At 36.2% G+C, this 19,563-nt stretch overlaps 1 protein-coding gene across 6 annotated transcripts in view; it reads right to left on the bottom strand.

The window, feature by feature from the left end:
• Nucleotides 1–19,563, bottom strand: part of FGD4 (FYVE, RhoGEF and PH domain containing 4) — a 105,578-nt gene continuing 86,015 nt past the window's right edge. For 4 of the 6 annotated variants that reach the window (XM_030479558.1, XM_030479561.1, XM_030479562.1 and 1 more), the window contains exons 5-17: nt 17,754–17,843; nt 15,548–15,693; nt 10,793–10,949; nt 9,519–9,657; nt 8,514–8,572; nt 7,743–7,889; nt 6,027–6,199; nt 5,637–5,667; nt 5,367–5,462; nt 4,830–4,955; nt 2,747–2,887; nt 933–1,073; nt 1–796 (exon numbers count right to left, since the gene is read on the bottom strand). In XM_030479558.1, coding sequence (XP_030335418.1) covers nt 539–796; nt 933–1,073; nt 2,747–2,887; nt 4,830–4,955; nt 5,367–5,462; nt 5,637–5,667; nt 6,027–6,199; nt 7,743–7,889; nt 8,514–8,572; nt 9,519–9,657; nt 10,793–10,949; nt 15,548–15,693; nt 17,754–17,843 — 1,704 coding nt within the window. In that variant the 3' untranslated portion in view covers nt 1–538. Of the gene's footprint in view, nt 797–932; nt 1,074–2,746; nt 2,888–4,829; nt 4,956–5,366; nt 5,463–5,636; nt 5,668–6,026; nt 6,200–7,742; nt 7,890–8,513; nt 8,573–9,518; nt 9,658–10,792; nt 10,950–13,742; nt 13,979–15,547; nt 15,694–17,753; nt 17,844–19,563 lie in introns of those variants that run through there. The other 2 variants (XM_030479559.1, XM_030479563.1) reach the window with 2 other exon arrangements.

Genomic DNA, 19,563 nt, shown 5'->3' with positions numbered 1-19,563 from the left:
TACCTGTGAAAGCAATTTGCATTACTTTAATTAGAAAGAGACAAGTGAATACAACATATGTACAGATCTGTGGAATTTAATCTATAAACTACATACATTAAACCAAACTGTCCCTGCATATTTAACTACAGATCTATTTTGGCAATGTGGAGGTATATCTTTTATCCTGTTGCAAGTCCTAACGTGTAAGTAGGAAGCTTCAGTATTTGCATTCTTAATGAAAGTTGCAAACATTAACCAAGAGCAACTGGATTTTCAAAAAAAGTTGTATCATGACAAACAAGTACAGTAAAGTTAGTATTTTTAATAGCATTCACATTTTTTTAAAAAAGTCTCTGAAATGGACCTGTACATCACTTTTATTGACAGAACATAAATATAAGAAAAAGATCCCTAAAAAGACCAGAATTTTTCCCAAACATAAAGTGCTAAGATGTGTACGGTTGTAAGATTTCTTGATTGAGCTAAGAACAGTTAACACAAAGGTTAACCACAAATTCAGTTGAAATCTTTCAAAAATACCATGTGTTCTTGAGCTTCAGCATTCACAAGTTTTAGAAGATTCAGATTGCTCTTCTAAATTCACTTGCAGTTCATTTCGACATTCTGGTGTCTCACCTTTTACAGCTAAATGGATAACTTTTAGCCACTTCTGTTTTAGTTCCTCATTGTCTGCAGCAAAGCTGTGCACAGACTTAGACTGGGTCAGTTTGAAGCTGTGTGGGAGGTCAGCACTTCTTGGAGTGTCATCTACTGTATAGCCCAGAAGTGGAATTGTAGCGAGAGCTTTAACATCCTAAGAAGAAGAAATTCTTGATTAAGAATAGACAACTAATTTGCCTGCTAACTCTCATTTACTATACAGGTTGATGAAAGCAATTGGGTCTTTCGTCTATTCCTAAACTATTAGACTTCTCTTTCTCTGCACATACCTGTGGAGCACCATACATGTACAGCACAAGAGCTTCCTGCTTGGGTATAACACACCATGCTTTCTGCCAGGGCTTTGATTTTTCCATGTACTGAAGAAAGCTGCATATAACACTATTTCCAGAAACTTCTGCAGATTCAATCTAGGAGAGAGTATAAAGCATAAAAAGGAAAATAAACTTTCCTGAAATACAGACTAAAAACAGAGAACAGAAATGCAGAAATTCATCACCATTCATATAAAACCTTGGATAGAATCTGCAAAAAAACTTGAGCGAATACCCAAGTAAGATCATGAAGGACTGGGTTTATGGAAAATATTTATATATTACATACTTAGGATCACAACATGTACTCCCTTAACATGTGTAATCTGTTCCTTCTTTCATCAATAATTTTGGATTATACACTTCTAGATCACTCTAAGTTTAATTTTGCCTCCACAGATAGCCTTTCTCTGTATCTTAGTATCTACAACAATGTCTGATTTCTAAATAACATCATGTCAGGCATTTAAGTGCTAACAACTATCCAATATGACAACCACTATTTTGGCACTCAAAATATTATGGCAGGATCAGATGCAAACATATTTTTAAGAATAACATAAGAATGCAAGCACATAGGGAAAGATTAGGTGAATTGCTTAAAAACTGAAGACAAAATTACATGCTATTTGGGTAAAATAGTGAGCCTGAGAAGATCAGAAAGAACACAAAATGATCATATGTTAAAGTTCCCTTGCATACATTTTTTCTCTCCTATGTGGTGATGCTGTCTGGCTGCTGCAACATGATACTAACCGCTCTGCTGTCATGAGACACAGCAAGCAGACAGACCTTTCTAAGAGACTCTGTAGCTCCTTAGCTACCTTAAAAAAGGCACCATGCCAAGAAAGAGCAGGCTTTTGACTATAAGGTAAGCTAGAGGAGTTTTGCAGTCCTTACTGTTTCTCATTTAGGAGAGTATAGTCAAACCAACATGGATCAACACCTGTATATGGAATTACAACCTGTGTCTTATTTTTGTCTTCTTTTGCTGTTGGTATTAGCTCAAGGGTAAATCCCTCTCTACTACATCTCAAGATAAATATGTCTTGACAAAATTAGGATGATCTTTCCCTAATATAAGTCAGGAGTTTTAAAAGGGCCTGTAAAGGGCCTTTAAGGATTTCTAAATCCTAATTTCTAAAGGATTTAAGAAATATGCAATTGCTTAATTGCAATTTTAAGGTGCCTATTTCTCCTGCAGTCCTAAGAGAAACATAGCTCTTTATTGTCTGATTGAGACCTTGCATTTTTAGATGTCAAAAGCTGAGAGCAACTTGATGACTTACAGGTACATTGCATATACACTGATCAGAAAAGTATTTTACTTCTCAGACTTGGAATAGCAAATTTGTCCCCTATTCCACTCGCCTCCCTCCCCAGTTCTTTCAGTTTGGGTATATGTTGTCAAGAATCATTGCAGTAGCAGTGGTTTTTATGCTATGACAGCTTAAGTGCAGAAGAAGAAAAACTGAAGATTTGTAAGGAAAGGTAATGTTTTATCACATCTGCTGATGTAACTGGAAAGAAGTAAAAAAGCTCTAAGGTTCATAATTCCCCCTTAAAAAAATAAAATACAAAAATTAAGAAAAAATGTAGTATTGTGAAAGATTAGTGGTGAAAACCAAAATCTATTGGACAGGATGAATTTGGTCCACATACCTTTTATTTGTCAAACAGAAAACAGCCCTTCAGGAATGCTACCAGGTTTTACTTACTGATGAATTGAAACTGCATCTATGCACATATATGGTTTTTAAATGACATACCTCCAGGATGCCTTTCTTCTTCTTTTCTTCACTGTCTGTACAACCAGTTATAACATGATAGCAGTCTTTACAGACTTTGTTCAATTTATTGCCATCATATTCAAGATGTGCCTTGTAATCAGAACATTTCCAGCAAACCACCTTAGAAAAAAGGATAACGTATATAAAAATTATGAAAACAATTTAATTAAAAATCAGTATTATTTTCTCTACTTAGTAATACATTGTTTCATTATACAGAACAAGAAAGATAATGCCTTTATGACATATCATTAATAATCTAATTGAAAATAATGATTTTCCAAATTTGTGCCACTGTTTCTTAATTAGAAGCATTTTTTACTATTTACCTAGTAAAACTTTGTACTTTCCATAAAATCACATTAGGCTTTCAATTCTATCTGTAGGTTAAAGTCAGAAATAGACTCAGAATATAGCACAAGCCATGCTACAGAAAGAAAATCTTCCAGTTTCCTAGAAGAAAATCCTTTCCAGTTTGTTAAGATGCCAACCTGAAAAGCTACATTTACGCGTTTTCTTTCTCTACATAGCCTCAGAAATGTACAACTGAGATGCACTTTATTGATAAAAACAATACTAAAATAAGAAATAGATATTTTTTTAACTTGCTATTAGATTTACAGTTTTGTAATCTGTTTATAAGTACACAGAATAAATAAGCCAATATCACAATGATTTTTCTTCTCACTGTATATTTATATGCATAAAACTGCAATGCATGAGAGCTCTGAAAGAAGTTATTTCATTAGAAATGTTTTTCCACAGAAATGCTCTTTCAGATGAAAAAGATGCCCTGCATAAAAAATATGAGTGAAATTATTTCAAGAAAGAAAGGTAGACAAATGGACTTGGACCAAACACCTGAACAAAATTTTATTGTGGACCAGGGTTTTGCAGTACTAATCTATAACATTACCTTCAACTAATATCTCTAGAGAATACTACTGAAATATTCTCAATTAGTCACTGCTGGAAAAACACCAGTGACCCATAGTAATTTCCATTGGGGGGGGGGGAAGTTTTAAAATTAAAGTGCAAGGAGATGTGATAGAACTACAATAGAGGGAAGTTAGTTAGGATTCTGAACAAAAGGGTGAATAAAAAGGAAGGGTGTGATCTTAAGATTAACAGACAAGTTTTAAGACAATAATGATCTGGGGGGAAAAAAACCCCAAACCAAAACAAAACCCACAAAACAGATTACAACTGTATAATCAATAACTTAGAGCTTCTGAAAAAGTCTCTCGTATACTGCAAAGCAAAAAAGCAGCACTGTGAACGGAATAAGCCTTCATGCCACATAAAAATATTATGAAGAAATCATGCAAGATAATCTGTAAGAGAAGTATTAAACCTGGGCCTGCACTACCATCTGCTGGAGAAAGGCATAGCTGCTGGATGGCAAGAACAGAAAGCATGGGATATTTGCTCTTTTGTTAACTTCTGAAAACTCTCAAGTCATACCACTATTTCACGGTTGCTTTAAAGCAACACGTTACCATAGCATCATACTTGGAAAACAGCAGTAATATTCTCTCCCCATCCTAAGTTCTCTGCTTCCCTGATGCTTCATGCGTGTTCACCCAGTTACATGCTGAACCCAGCTGGGAACAGCTCCGAGCTAACCCAGTGAAAAACTGCAGGGCTACATGATCTTCTTGTGACTAGGAGTGAGGAAGTAGCAGAATGGGAAGAGGAGGCAGCCAGTGCTGCCCAGTATACTGCTGCCTTATACCAGTTTAATATGGTCTTGAAACTGTTGAGGTCATGAAACTGTTGAGGTCAGTGGAAGCCACTCAGAAACAACAGTATAGTATGTCCGGGGGCTTGGAACATTTTACAAACTCATCTTCCGCTGCTCCAAATTACTTCCAAATTTACAATGCTAACTAAAGCAGATAGAAGATCCTTTGTGGTGTGCTACACATAGCTTCTCCCCTTTCGGCCACAAGCACAGCAACAAACTCTGCAGCATAACAAGCAGGCACCAGAAGTCAAGCAGGTGCTTAGACCCATTCCCAAGCCTGCTCACCAGCTACAGCAGCTGGGGTTTTACACTTACATGTCCACATGCTCGGCAGTGGTGCCTTCTCCTTGTCAGTGCATTAAAGGGCTCCTTGCATTTCATGCACATGGTTACTTCATTGTCTCGTATCCACCTTGGTGCTCTCTTTCCAAGCTCAGCGTTCTGAATGGGGCCAGGAGGAGGGGGAGAGAATAAAAAAGCCAGTATAAAAAGTTGTGCAGTGCTTTAAATAGAGAAAATAATTATTCTCTTCCTCTGGAAAGGAAATAGCAAATCACAGCTCAAGATGCATTTTGAAATATATACAAGAAATAACAAAGAAGCCAGTCAAAAATCATTATGCATCACTGAAAGGGTGCTCTGTTACATGTTACAAGGGATTAAAAAAAAAAAGAGGCTTGCTTATAAGATTTGGCATTATGAAGAAAAACAATTACCAACAAGATGACTACTTCATAATTCCTCTGCTATAAGAATGAAGACCTTGCAAACAAAGTTTCTGCTAATGTTTTCTCAGTTATTGAAGAACAAAATGGGTACTAAGAAGGTTACAAAGGAATAACAGCAACTTACAGATACCTCAACAGGCATGTCTTCATATTCTTTAGCAATAGCGTTTCTGAAAGTTTCATTCCTCTGCTGAAAAGCTTCTATCGTATTCTGAAGTGCCTGAGGAAACAGTGGAGAAATCCCTCAAACACACAACATTTAAAACAGATTCTCTGCATTCTTACCAGTTATTAATTAGCAGAGGAAAGCTACAGCTGGAAAATATGAATATTACTTTTCTGATTGCTTCAGTGAAAAAAATGTTTAAAAAATAGAGAATGTAGATAAATTTACCTTTATCCATTCTTCCTTATCTTGTTCAGAACTAAAAGAAATATTTGAAACATTAGTCCAAAACTAGTTCAGGAAACATGATCTCACTATCAAAAACTTCTTGCAAAAGCTTCTGAAGTGATTCTCAGGAATTTAAATTTAAACAATATTAATTAACTGTCCATCTTAAAAAAAAAAAAACAAAAAAAAACAAACAGAAAACAAAAGCATGATTTTAGGCTTTCACAAGTTTGCAACCACTAAGCAGTGAATTCAGGTTGGCAGCCTAGGCTATTTTCAAAACTCTGATACTAAGATGAAGCCCCCTGCCTCTTTCTCTACTTCTATTAGTCCACTCTTTTTCATGCGTATATTTAATCCTCCAAAAGCTAGACAAAAAAGACTGCTTACCTGGCCTGCAACTCCAGTGTTCGCTCTTTTCCAGACACTTGGAAAGTGTGTGGATATTCTTCATTATGAGTTTCTATAATCTTCATACCATCTATGCCAACTCTGGTTCGAACCGAGAACTTTGATCCTACCAGGCTGAATTTGGGGACGCAGTAGAGCAACATATTGTTAAACTGGGGAAAAAATAAATGCATGGGTTTGCATTAACAAAAACATTGATAAAGACACAGTTTCTACTGAGAGCAGGATGGTATCACAAAGCTAGACTTAGTGGGTGAGAAAGCAGGCTCTTTCCCACTCAACTGATATACAAGAAAGACAAAGTTCTAATGCAAGACTACTTCTTTTTCTTACTTGTTTAGAAATAAGATTAAAGGACACCTTCAGTGGATGAACGATGGTATATGCAGAGCAATCTCCATAGCATTTATTATCAACTATTCTCAGACTGGTTATTTTATAGCACTGTGCAGCTTTTGTTAGAAAACCCCATTCTTATGCCCCAGTTCTGCAACGCCTACTTTAAACTGAAAAATAAGAACTGTTTTCCTCACTGTATATATTTCTATTTACCCTGTACCAAAATAATTTGGACTTGTAGAAGTTGTAACTAATATTATTTGAGGAAATTATGTGTCTTTTCTCCAAGACAGAAGAACATTTCTTAGTTTTTATTCACTGAAACCCTGAATATCATAGGAAAAAATAATAATAAAAATGAGCAAGACAAAGATATATTCCTTTATTAAAGGAAGATATATTCCTTTATTAAAGATTCCTTTATTAAAGATTAGAACTTTAAATAATATTTAAATGTCTAAAGCCCCAGCCTAGAAGCACAGTTATTAAATTAGATCTATAATGTTTCATTTTCTCACATTTTTTCCCCTCACATTTTTCTCAAAATTAATTATTAAAGAGAAACTCACTTTGGTTAAATCTTTTTTCATAGAAATCCTGTCTAGCCTATTGCTTAATCTGTATCACACATACAGCACATTTGAACTTGTCAGCTCTCATATGCAGTGCACATTGCTTTAACCAGCTGTCTAGCCCCATTTGAGGTCTTACTATTCAATGATTTCTCTTTTTGTTAGAAGCACAGATAAGCAGTTGTGCTCAACAACCCGTTACGAGTCTTTATTAACCAAAAGACTTGCAATGCCAGAGGTTTATAAGCACAAATGCATTAGCAGTTTTTAATGCATGAACTATGCAATTTTTAAAACAATGAACTATATCAAAACTTTTCCAAGGGAGTTGTAAGGGGGCATGCTGTAGTTTTTTAGTTCCAAGATGGGACACACACACCTGACAAGAAGATTACCTGCCATGATAACAAGTTCCCACAGGACCATGAGACTTTACTGGGATCTCAACACACAATCTAACAGGACTAGAATATTAAGCTTTTACATTTCAATTACATGAGAATATCAAAGTTCTTGTGCTCTAGGACTTGAATTTATAATCAGCGGCCACTTTAGGTAAAAGTGAGCTGCTGGATACTGGTTCTATTTATTTAAAACCATGTATTCCATTCTAGCCATTCCATTCAAGCCTTTCTGTAAGCAGTGTAAGTTTTACTCATGCTCTAATACCACTAGTGGAAAGGCACTGACATCAGCTAGAGAGGATTTCTCTCCCTCTTTGGTAGTTCTTTCACATTTAGAAAGATATACAGCTACTCCCGCAAACACAGGCCACCACACTTACTAGAAAAAGATACCGTTCTTGAGCAGACGTATTACGAGCAGCGAGTTTAAGGATCTGTCCTTCTTTTATCAGTTCATTTGAAGGGTTCACAATGTCTTCCTCTTCTCCCAGCATCTCGTATATCTCTAACAATTTCTTTAGATTCTCCTTTACAGGGAAAATACAGTTATAAAACTAATTAAAATCACAGATCTTTAGACATATTTAAATGAAATGATGGGAGCTTGTGTAAGTCTGGAGAATGTTAGCTTTGAAAAACGTATATATGCCTGTTATGTATGGTCAGACATAAAGGCTGATTAAATCAGTTGATGCAGTAACAAGTACTTTTAGGAATGTTACTTCCTTGGTAATTTTAAAAACCACAGTTACACACACAGTCTGCATTATTTCTTGTCCAAAGTATTTCACATATCTAATGAAGTGCCGATCATGCCAGCCTAATATTGCAGAGATACAGTAACTACTCTTTACAAACATTACCCTTCCACTGACAGACATGGATGAAACAAGGATTAAACGTCCAGCGTGGTATCACCTATTTGAGCCAGGAGAAGAACCCAGCCTGTCCCACCTTCCACTTTAAAGAATTAGGTGCAATGCTAGATTTTGTCTATCATTCCCAGGAGCTGTATAAATACATTAAGTAGGAGCAATCACTTTGACCCAGGAAACTCTTTTTTGAGTAGATTTGCATTTCATGCTCCTAGCTTCACCAAATACTCAAATCTAATATATTAAAAAGTGACCAGGAAAACAAAGATAATTTACCATTTTTCTTATTGCACTATTCGAGTGACTTGCTGCAGTGGATATAATTTCCAGGGATTCTAGACAGAAGGAATACAAAAAAGTAAACCCAAAAAGCTGCACTTTTACATATTACATAGGAGAAAAAAAAAAAAAAAAAAAAAAAAAAAATCAGTCTACAAAACTATTTGCCATTTTTATGTAAATTACACACTATAATAAATTTCTTAAGTTATCAATAAAAAATAATCAAGGTAAAGTGGAAAGCATAAGAAAGTCAGCTACCAAATATAAACTATAATCTGGAAAGATCAGAAGAGAATTATTGCAATTACTTTAGAGCTGCAGCACTTAGAATCACGCTTTTTATGACACGACCAGTCATGGTTCTCTCCCCTCTTTTCACAAAGTAGTCCAGAATATCAAACTGTATTTTTCAGTTGAAACAGCTCACGTTACAAATATTTACAGTAATGGTACTAACAATGAAGTATTTAAAAAAATTATCTGGCAAGTAATTTTGAACAATCATGGAAATATCTTGAACTGTTCTTGTGTAAATACAGGGGGGAATAAATTTAAAAATGGGCTGTTCTTTTTTCCTACAGGAAAAAATACAATAATGAGTGTAACTCCATTTTTTACAGACATACATTCCAAATGTGCATAAAGCAAACCAAAATGCCAACAAAAGCAAGAAAAAAAACCCCAAAGAAAAACCACCACAACGCCTGATCATCTGCAAAGCAAATAAATCCTGTGCACTAATCCAAAACTAAAGCGAAACCTATGCACTCCAGGAAGAGAACACTAAAGGCTTTAGAGCTTTTATATTAACTTCATCCACTATTCAAACACTTCTTTTTTTCCCCCCCCAAAGAATCCTATGACTCCCCCAAAGAAAATCTGTCATTCTTTTAAGGGACTTGGCTTCTATACTTTGTTTTTCCAGAGAATATCTTTAATTCACAGTATCCTCTTACTAATATCTTATTACAGCTCTTTTAATGGCTAGAAGATATTTACTTTCAGCATCTTTCCAGTCTAGAGAATCCTGAGGCAATTTCCTTAGGTAGTCCTTTAGAAGCATCTCGTAGCGTGGAATGCGTTGTACTGGTTCTAGCATGTGATGTTGCAATGTCAAATTTCCACACACTTTTTCCTTCTAAAAAATTGTAAACATATTTCAATGTAGCAGGCAAAAATGTTATTACGATACAGTAAAATAAAAGTTATGATTGATGAAACATAAGTAACATATTTTGAAACATGCATGATAGATCTTCTGAAAGAAAATAGAACTACTTTACCAAACCAAATAATTAGAAATACTTTCCTAAAAATAATTGTAAAAACTTTCCTAAGCATCCAAAAGATCTCCCAAATTCCCGTGTATTTTAAATTAGGTTTGTAATGACTCAGACAAGAGAATTACTACTGAAATAATAAGAAGAGTTCATGACCACATATTAGAAAAAGTTGCTTAAATGGCCTCCTAAGGTGTATTTTACCTAGCTGAGGGAAAGCTTTCTCTGAGTTTCATTTATAATGTAGACCCCCTCAGCAGTGTTTTAAGATGCATATTAATTTCCATAATCTTATATGCAATTAAAAGATTTTATTCAAATGCACATCGTTGTCTTCCCTGGCTTCGAATCACGAGACCCCATTGAGCAGTAAAATTTAAGTAGAAAAACCTTACCCCAGCTCTAGCTGCTCAGTCTGCCCTAAGACACACATACCTGCCAATTCACAGAGAAACCTACAGGGAGCACTAGAGGGTACAAAAAGCACTTTTGAAGACTTGCGCATTGCTGAACTGCTAAGCTTTCTTTGCCTTTTGTGCCTCAGCATTGATTTCATACTTACTTTGACAGCATAAAGCTCTGTGTTAACCGCACCGGTGCGAACCAACACAGTATTTATGGATTCAGTGTGAGGATCCGTAATTGCACTGATAGGTCACTTGATATTAATTTTTGTTGTAGACACCAAAAGTAAATACTGTTTTAAGATAAATAACACAAAATAGTATTCTTTCAGTCTTCTCATGTTTCAACCTTTTTAGTTAGGTCCTTTATTTTGCGGCTGAAAGTCTGGATTTGTGGGAGTATTTGTGCACATATGAAGGGAGAAGGTGAAGAAGCAGAATGCAATATGAAGCAGACAAAACCAACAACCCTTAATTCTAAGGGATTTGGTATTTCATTTTCTCTTTAATCCTTTTTTCACCCTATATAAACTATATATTTTTATATATGCTTGTATTACTTGGAGATCTACATTATTCTCCGCATTACCTGAATGTCTTGAATAATGAATTTGAATTGAGGTGACCGTTCAGTCCACGTTTTCACCAATTCCATTGCATTATCAAAATTCTTCACATACTCTCCATACATCTTGAGGAAAGGAGCTAACTTTTGCAGAATGTCTCCAATTCTGGGAGTGGTAGTCCTGCAAAGTAAGAGGGTGGAATCTCAGAGCAAACAGGAAAGAAAAAAGTCACACAAGGTTATAAAATGGTTTCAAGAGCTTAATAGAGAATCCTTCTGTTTGGGACCACCTCCTATAGCGTTCCAACATAAGCATTAAAACTGACCAGAATTAACATAGAAAGAGTGTTTGTATCCTCTTCGATGATGTATAAGCATTATAAGTCATGTAGAGCACTAAAGAAATAAAAGCTACCTATAATGAAAAACTTGAAAGGTTTTGTTTGCAAAACATGGCCTAATTTATTTTATTTGCAGTTCCTTAAAGCTTCATTATCTTCTTTTGACCATACTTAGCCCTCCAAACATCTAATCTGTGGTTTTGTTTGAGGACTAAATCAGTATCTAAGATAAACTATGAAGTAGAAAGAATCTCTTGGATTCCAGTTCTTTTTGTGAGAATTACAGAATAGTAGGTTTGGAAGGGACCTCTGGAGATCATCTAGTCCTACTGATAGCATCTTCAAATAAAACAGAATAGCAAAGAAACTGATGGAGAGGCAGAGAGAAGCTGCACTCTTGATGCACACAAAGAAAGCAGAATAGCGTGCAGGCATCTCTGAGAACTACAATAAGGAGCACATTTCACATTTCATTTTCAAGAACAGACTCAGAATCTCAGTATCTCTGGATTTCTGGAAGTCTGCAATCAATGTCATGGTAGTGGTCTAAAGTGAAGCAACCTACTGCAATTTCTTCATCAGTCTACTTCAACACACAGCTTTGCCAAGAGAAAAGCTCTGCAGAAGGGAAAAGTGATTCATATAGTGCATATTGCCAAGTGAATATTGCCAGGACTGGCAAAACCTGGCCCAGATCCAGCTGCCTCTTGTGGGGGGGAGGGGTGGGTGAAGGGAGGGGAAGGCACAGAAGATACCTGTGCAAGACCTACAGAGGTCTGAGCTACTGCTGGGCCTGGCAACTAGAGAAGGGGACAAGATATGGTGGGAAGCTGGCCTCTGAAATCACCTCTGAAGGGTGAGTGTTCTCTCCACCCTTAATTGGTTTGATGTATTTGTTCAACCACTCTATTTGCAAGCAGACACATACACTTTCAAAGGCAAGCTAGCAATTTAAACCAAAAACTCACTCCTTTGATTCACTAAATGTTATTCCCCCAGGTTGTAATTTTATTGCAATGTAGCAGCCTGATTTTTAACCAAAAATAAATTACAAATCATTCCAATTCCAACAGAACTGAAGGAAATGTGAGTATATTTCTAAAGGCCACCAAAAAACCAAAACAAACCCACAGACATTAATGTTTTCTGATAAATTTTAGAGATAATTATAACATTTTACAATTTAAAAAAATTATAGCAGAAAGTCTTTTTATCCAAAGAAACAGACACCAAAAATAATACTTCTACTTAAATATTTCACAATTGTTACTAGACAGACATTAAAAGCAAATGTTAGAACTTTTATAAACCAAGAAGTATGAACAGTTTAGTTTGCTATGTCTGCTCCTGTGAACCTGTGGCTGCTCATTTACACAGAGCACTGCCATTTCACTATCTGTAAAGGTTCAAAAATTACTAACTGCTTTTCATGCAAGACTCATAGATGTCCAAAGACAGTGAAGATGTAAAACCACAAATTCGTCATCATTTCAGGTAAGAAAGACAAGGTCCACATCACACAAAGAACTCTAGAAGAGCAGGGAGGACAGGGAAGTCACAGAAAGCAGAACCTTCTGAGAACAGCACCCTCCCTTGATGAACTTACAAGTATAGACAACTAGTCTATACTTGTTCATAGTATAGACTATGTTCATCCAATATTTAAACACTACACACCATGAGCCAAAATATTAAATTCTACTAAGTGCCATCAGGTCCAAGACAATTGCTGTTCTCTTGGATACTCAGATCAGAAAGAGAACTACCACCATGGACCCAAATCAGCACCACACTGTTGCCAACAACAAAGATAGCATCATTATGTGTGTCAAGAACAGGACTTTACATTGTAATGTAGGTACAGGAATACAAAGTGTTTCTGTGTTATCAGACCACAATGGTATTCACCTTTACATTCTAAAAACTCAAACATGAAATAGCTGACTTGCTACTCATGATTTGTAGCATCTCATTTCAAACCATCATGGCTGCAAGAAAACTAAGGAAAGGTCTGTAAAGGTGCCTATGGAACAACTGCTTCCTCTTCCAATATACAAGCTAACAGGCATCTAACAAAATTGGAAGCAAAACAAATCATATGAGTAGGTTGGGTTTGTAATTGCTGCAGATTCCAAAACTTTGTATTGAAAGAGTGAAATAATTTCTTCACACCCCCAACCCTGAGGCTATAATGCTGTGTTCTTATATTCCTCCTCAGATATCTGCTCTCAGTCATTTTCTGGTACACAAGACAAAGTTAGATAGGTATTTTGTTTGATGTGGGATCACTATTATGCTCTGTTATGCTCTTTTCATGGGAAATACATTGCAACAAGGCTGCTTCCAGTGTTTTCAAGCCATATCTTGTAAAAGATATTTGGCTCCAGCTGTTGCTCAACTCATTCAAAATGCAGCAAGTAGAAAATTTCATTTCTACCCAAAAAGCTTAGATTCACACTTCCTTTTCTTCTAAGAAAGAAGAATCTCCTTCTGATCTGCTTTTGCAGTTGCAAAAGTATGTATTTTTAACTTAAATTTCAAAACAAACCCCAACCTGGGGGAAGTGTCAGAAATTTTTATTCAGCTATTTTTATTGGAAGCTAAAGAATAACAGAACAAGTGCATAAACCTACCAATAGAACAATCTTGAGTATTTTCCATGTCTAATTAGGGGAGCTGCTGAGGAAAGTGGACTATCTGGCAGAAGCTGTTGTGCCAGGCAGTTTCATAGGCTGGTGATGCGGAGAGAAAGTTATCCCAGATTTTTCTTCCAGCAATGACCAGAAATAGTCCTCTTCAACTGCACCCTTTCTTCTAACTCCTCCCAAAAGCATAATGTTTTAAGGACATTTAAACAAGCTGTCTCAGGTACATCACAGAGGTTGTTTCTAAGCAATGTGGAGACATAATATCTAAATGATGCAATTTATTAGTTTTGTACCAATAGTAGTGAAAGCTCATCTGCAAAAGCACTTTTCAACTCTTGAAACACAGTATTACACACACAGTTTTAGTGAGCGATTTAGCATTTTGCAAATACTTAAGATAGTGCAACCATCTTCTGTGCTCTATAAAGTATCTAGAGCAAAATTTTAAGAGTACATCACAAATTTAATTTCAAATACATACAGCACTGACATAATGTAGCATAAGCTGATTTTTAAACTTCATTACAATAAGTTAAACTCCACTTCTCATGAATATGCACTCTATTTTAATCTCGGCGTTCATATTCCCTAACAGATTTTTTTTAATTGATTAGAAGAAAAGGATAGGGTTACTTTACATGGTCATTTTGCAAGGAACATAAGTTACGGTGTCAGCCATCCTGTATTTCATTATGCTTACATTTTATTTACTTTCTTGAATTATCAGCTATATACGGCTAACGTGTTTGTGACTGGTAACTATTCTATCTCTAAGAATCTATTTCTAAGAATTATTTTAAAGGGGAAATCATCTTACAGAGTCAGGAGACACACAGCCATTGTCTAAAGCACCACTGTGTGGTTAAAGAATTTTACATATGTCACAAATACATTATTTCTCAATTTTTAGTGTGAATTTTGACAATTAAGGAGTTATATGAAAGTGTAACTGCAAATTATATATGAACGAACACTTGAATTCCTCATAATAAACCCTAGATAACATGGAATACAGGTGCCAAACAGGTGCTAAGGTGAAACAACTGGGTGAAGCAATATTTGGAGGTTTTTTCGGGTTGTTTGTTTGTTTAATGAGGTGACCCCTTTCCCAAATAAGGTAGGGAAGCAGCAGTGGTTTGGGACTTTTTTTTTTCCCCAGTTACATACAGACCAAAAATATGTAGCTATATTTTAGTATCTCCAGAATATCAAGGATATTAAAGATACTACAGTATCTTTAAATGATCATTGCAGAGTATATTTACACCTCAGTTGTCCTTCTTGCTTGCTCCAAATAGAGGTCAACAAAAGCTGGGGGGAAAATGGCCCCAAAATACACCTGACATGGATTTTTATTTCAAACAGAAAACCAAATCACAGAAAAATAAGAATATATCCCTTATCCTTTTTACAGAAAGTGGTAATGACAAAGGTTACTGTGCTACACGGGTAGCACAAAACACATTATTTATCTCAGTTTTGTATTCTGTGCAATGAATTTTCCAGGTAGCACATAATTTCAGTCTGAACCCCTAATTCACCAAGGCATTTAATCACGAGTAATCTCACTGGCTTCGGCGAGCTACATGTCCTTTATTTTGAGCAAATTATGCAAGTCCTCTACTGAGTCAGATCATAATGAAGAGTGGAAGAGCAGATGTCCTCCTACCCACAGTACTTCCTGGGCTTGGAGCACTCAATTATGAAGGTACCTTCCCTATCTCAATTCTATGACAAAGTTTCCACAGACACAGTTTTAGTCGTATATTAACCTGCAAATTGCCTCTTACCATTCTTGCATTCTTTTCTCGAGTTCTGGAAGTAAGAATTTACTGTGGAAGGCATTTATCGATGAAATGTTAGAAAAGATTTTGTTAACGACTTCAGCTGGAAATGAACCTCTATTGGCTTCCTCAAGGAGTCTGGAATAGAATACCTGCAATATAAAAAGAGACCCCCAAACATATCAGCCTATTATCTTTAATCAATGGAAGACCACTTATGCACCCCTTTTATCCCAACTGAAACAAGATTACTATTTCAATAATACAGACGGGTAAGGACAAACTCATTTATTGTCTTTCCCTCACTGGAAGTAAAAGCTTCTCTCCTTACACCACACTTTTTTTAACTGTGAGCCAGGAAAGATCTGCAGGCAGAGTAGACATAAGGAAAGCCAAACTGAAGTAGTGCCATTTTGGATTGACTCCAGTCATCCTGTCTGTTTTAACAGCTACATCATCTCAGCTTTCCGAGTTTTCTAGTTGTGTTTTCCACCCCTGCTTTCTTTTCAATTAGCATGATCTCTGATCACCATTAGTCCAGCCACTCTCCTTGTATGCTGTATCCTCTCATCCTTTTGAAATCAAAGTAATTGCAGACTATAAGCAGTCTCCACATACCATTTAAAGCCTCAAAGGGGCCACATTCTGATTGGACTCTACTATAGTCTCTCTTTTAAAAAAATATATTCTTTCTCCGCCAGTAGGCTCTACCTGACTAGATAGAGTTACAAAATGTCTAGAGACATGTGCAGCTGTTAATGTGCACATAAAACAGTGGTTATGGGGAGCTCTGGTCCTTCTACCTCCCTCTCCTGTGCTTGAATAGACTGCATCTCCCTAGAGAGGGCTTCAGGTGTTTGAGTAAAGGCTAGGCAAAGAAGAAAAGAGTCTGAAGATAGGAACTTTGATCAGCTCAACTGAGACAGTAGAAGTATCTTACAAAGAAAAAAGCCATATGCTTTTACATATCTTTTAAAAACATGCTTGCCATGCTACACCTCCAAGAGGACAGTTAGTTAATTTTGACAAATTACTTTGAAGACTATAAAGGTTACATAACTTTTTAACCAAGTTCAGAAACACAAGTCACTTCCAAGTCTCCTGGTTTATTTCATTAGCAGCAGTTAAGCAGTTTCAGAACTCTGTCCAGTTAATATTTGGCAAACAGGCATAGGAGTGATGCACTTACAATCACATCAAGGAAAATAACTGTATATTACCCATCAGAAAAACCTATGAATTAAGTAAACATTTTCCTTCTTTATTTTTAAACTTCTCTAAATCAAAGCACTTTTTAAAGTACTCTAAATCAAAGCACTGCAAAACTCTGTCTTTTAAAACACACCCTATATCCATCCCAGTGTGGATCTGCCAGGTAAATCCACTTTCATGAGGACAGTTACTTACATCCCCAAGTAGTCTGAACAATTATTCTATCAATTGAGGCTTTTTACTTTCCACCAATCATTTTTACAAGACTTACATGTTAGACCTGAGAAATTTAAAGAGCAAAGTCTGAGAAAAATATAATGGAGTAAGACAACGCAAAGCTATGGGCATCCAGGTAAAACTGATGCATTATGTGAGGAAATAAACAAGACTAACAGAAAAATACTCAAAACCTACAAACTTTCACGTTTAAGAAATATCAATTGGATTCTACAGAGCACAACAATTCAACCCTTTCCTTGCAGGAATTTCCTGGCAGAGTAATTTCTGTTCACTTCAACAGGATTTAGTCTAAATGTATAGTGGGAAAATAGTTTAGAATGGGCATCTTCCTAGGTTCATGGGCACTAAAGAAAAACTCTGATTGGGTGGCTCAATTCTGAAAGATTTAGTAATTTTTTAGTGGGTGGGTGATTTCAGTATTATAAAATGATACCCTTCTCCATTTCACCAAAAGCCACGAAATGGTTATCCATCCTCTGTTGGAAGGGCTTCCGGTAAGCACTACTACTGCTTATGGTGACATCTATACATACAGAACATATTGCATTAATATCCACAAAATCCTAATGCTTTCAAGAACACTACATTTTTAAAAGAGAAACATAGGCAAAGTTATGTGGCAGGAGCAAATGACTGACTGAAAAAGTCAGCAAAATACGAAAAACATGCCACCTTTTACGCAATTTATATACACACTTATGCATAGCCATTCAAATGAATTCAAGGCAAGACAATAAAAACAAATTGAAGAGAAACATACCCCATCTAGGAGGTCAAGGCGGCTAACATAAGCTTTTTCTGTTTGCAGAAGTTCACTGGCAATTTTGTGACGTTTTTGCTCATCTGTCTCCTGGAGAAAACAAGAGCTCTTAGAATACAGCAGGAAATGTAATTTATTATTTAAAAAATTGAAAAGACATATGGTTACCTTATAGTCCAAAGAGCAACTGAAATCCAAGTTTCACATTTAGTAATCGACACCTCATTTTGAAAAATACAAACTTTTCAGCAGTTTAATCAAGAAACACAGAGAAGGTAAAAATCAGTCAAACAGCAGAGCAAAATTCGAAGCCTAAAACTTTTAATAATTCCCCATTTGTACAGGGATCTTTGGCAAAGCACCACTCAGCAGATCAGCTCATATCCTGGTAATCAAGTACCACTGGCCTTTCAGAGCTGGAAGAACTGATTTGCCGAGTAAGAGGGAACAGATGGGATTAGTCGGCATTCGCCCCCACCACCATTTCAAAAGTTATTTGAACTGCATGTTCTTTGCATGACAGAATTATCGAAAAATACCATGCAAAATGTTTTGTGTTCATCAATACACTCATTGCTGATTAATTGTTGACTGCAATTATAGGGCTCCTTCGCTATGTCTTTATGGAAGTCACTTCATCTTAGGGGAAGTTTTCACTTCAAAGTCTTTCATTCCGCAAAATACATTTTTGATTCTTCTGCTGAATGGAAACTTAAAATGTTCATTCAAATATCAATGTTAAACTAAATATGTTAGAATATAAAATTGTGAGTTACTGTGAGAAGCTACTGCAAAACAAACAATGAAAGCACAGCCTTCTACAATATTAAAACATTAGGGAAATGCCTCAGGCCCACAAGTGTCAGATTCAACAAAACGACACTTGCATTACAAGATTTTTTTCTTCCAGATTTAGAAGTGTTCACATCTAACAACATCCGAGTCTTTTCCTAACTAAACAGCAGTCTTATCACAGTGCTTATGGGAAAGTGGCAACTTACTAGACAAACCAGAGAAAGACTTCATAAAAAAAATAAAGAGGAGAGCTTGAGAGAGTCATTTCTGATTTCAAACTGCACACTGCTTTCCACGAGAGTATGATAAACATTTGCATGTACATTTGTAAGGGTGGTTTGCAGAGTAGTGAATACTAAAGTACAGTTTTTTCATTTAAGGACTTCAGTGGGTTTTTTTCCCCCCTTTTCAGTATTCAGTTAAGTATTTCAAATCTGAACACATTTCAATTTTAATCTGCAGTGTTAACAGTCACACTGCTTCATGGCAAGCCTCCTCCCTAAATACAGGTTTTCAACAGTGACTTCAAAGCTGTTCATTAAATCTGTTTAAATCAGCATAGCAACCACAGTAACCTACAGAACAGCATTTTAAGTGCTGTCAAGAGACATTGCAGGGAGCTGGAGGATTAGTCATTAATGGCTACAGCATGCCGTTTAGTGCAGCCGTTTACAAGGGATCTCATATGTGGACCTGAGGCACAAAACCATGGGGGCTACTGGTTCCTTGGCTCCCTGAAGCACTGCTATAGAACCAATCTGCAATTTTCAGAAGATTACTTGAACTGATTAAGGGGGGGGGGGGGGGGAATCACACATAACAGACTCATAGCAATCACATAAAATGAGCAACTAGAAAAAACCATTTAATTCTCACTCCTAACTCAGAGAAACCCCTTTTACTCTCCCAGTACACTCTGACCCCAGCTTTTCCATCCCTTTCAGTATCAACATTTTGTATCTTCCTAACTCTTGAACCTCAGCTTTCTCTCTACATCAATTGCGCTACCTGACAC

This window comes from Strigops habroptila, chromosome 3 (genome assembly GCF_004027225.2).
Source record: "Strigops habroptila isolate Jane chromosome 3, bStrHab1.2.pri, whole genome shotgun sequence".
Taxonomy (NCBI): domain Eukaryota; kingdom Metazoa; phylum Chordata; class Aves; order Psittaciformes; family Psittacidae; genus Strigops; species Strigops habroptila.
This window is presented reverse-complemented; position numbering and strand designations above follow the sequence as displayed.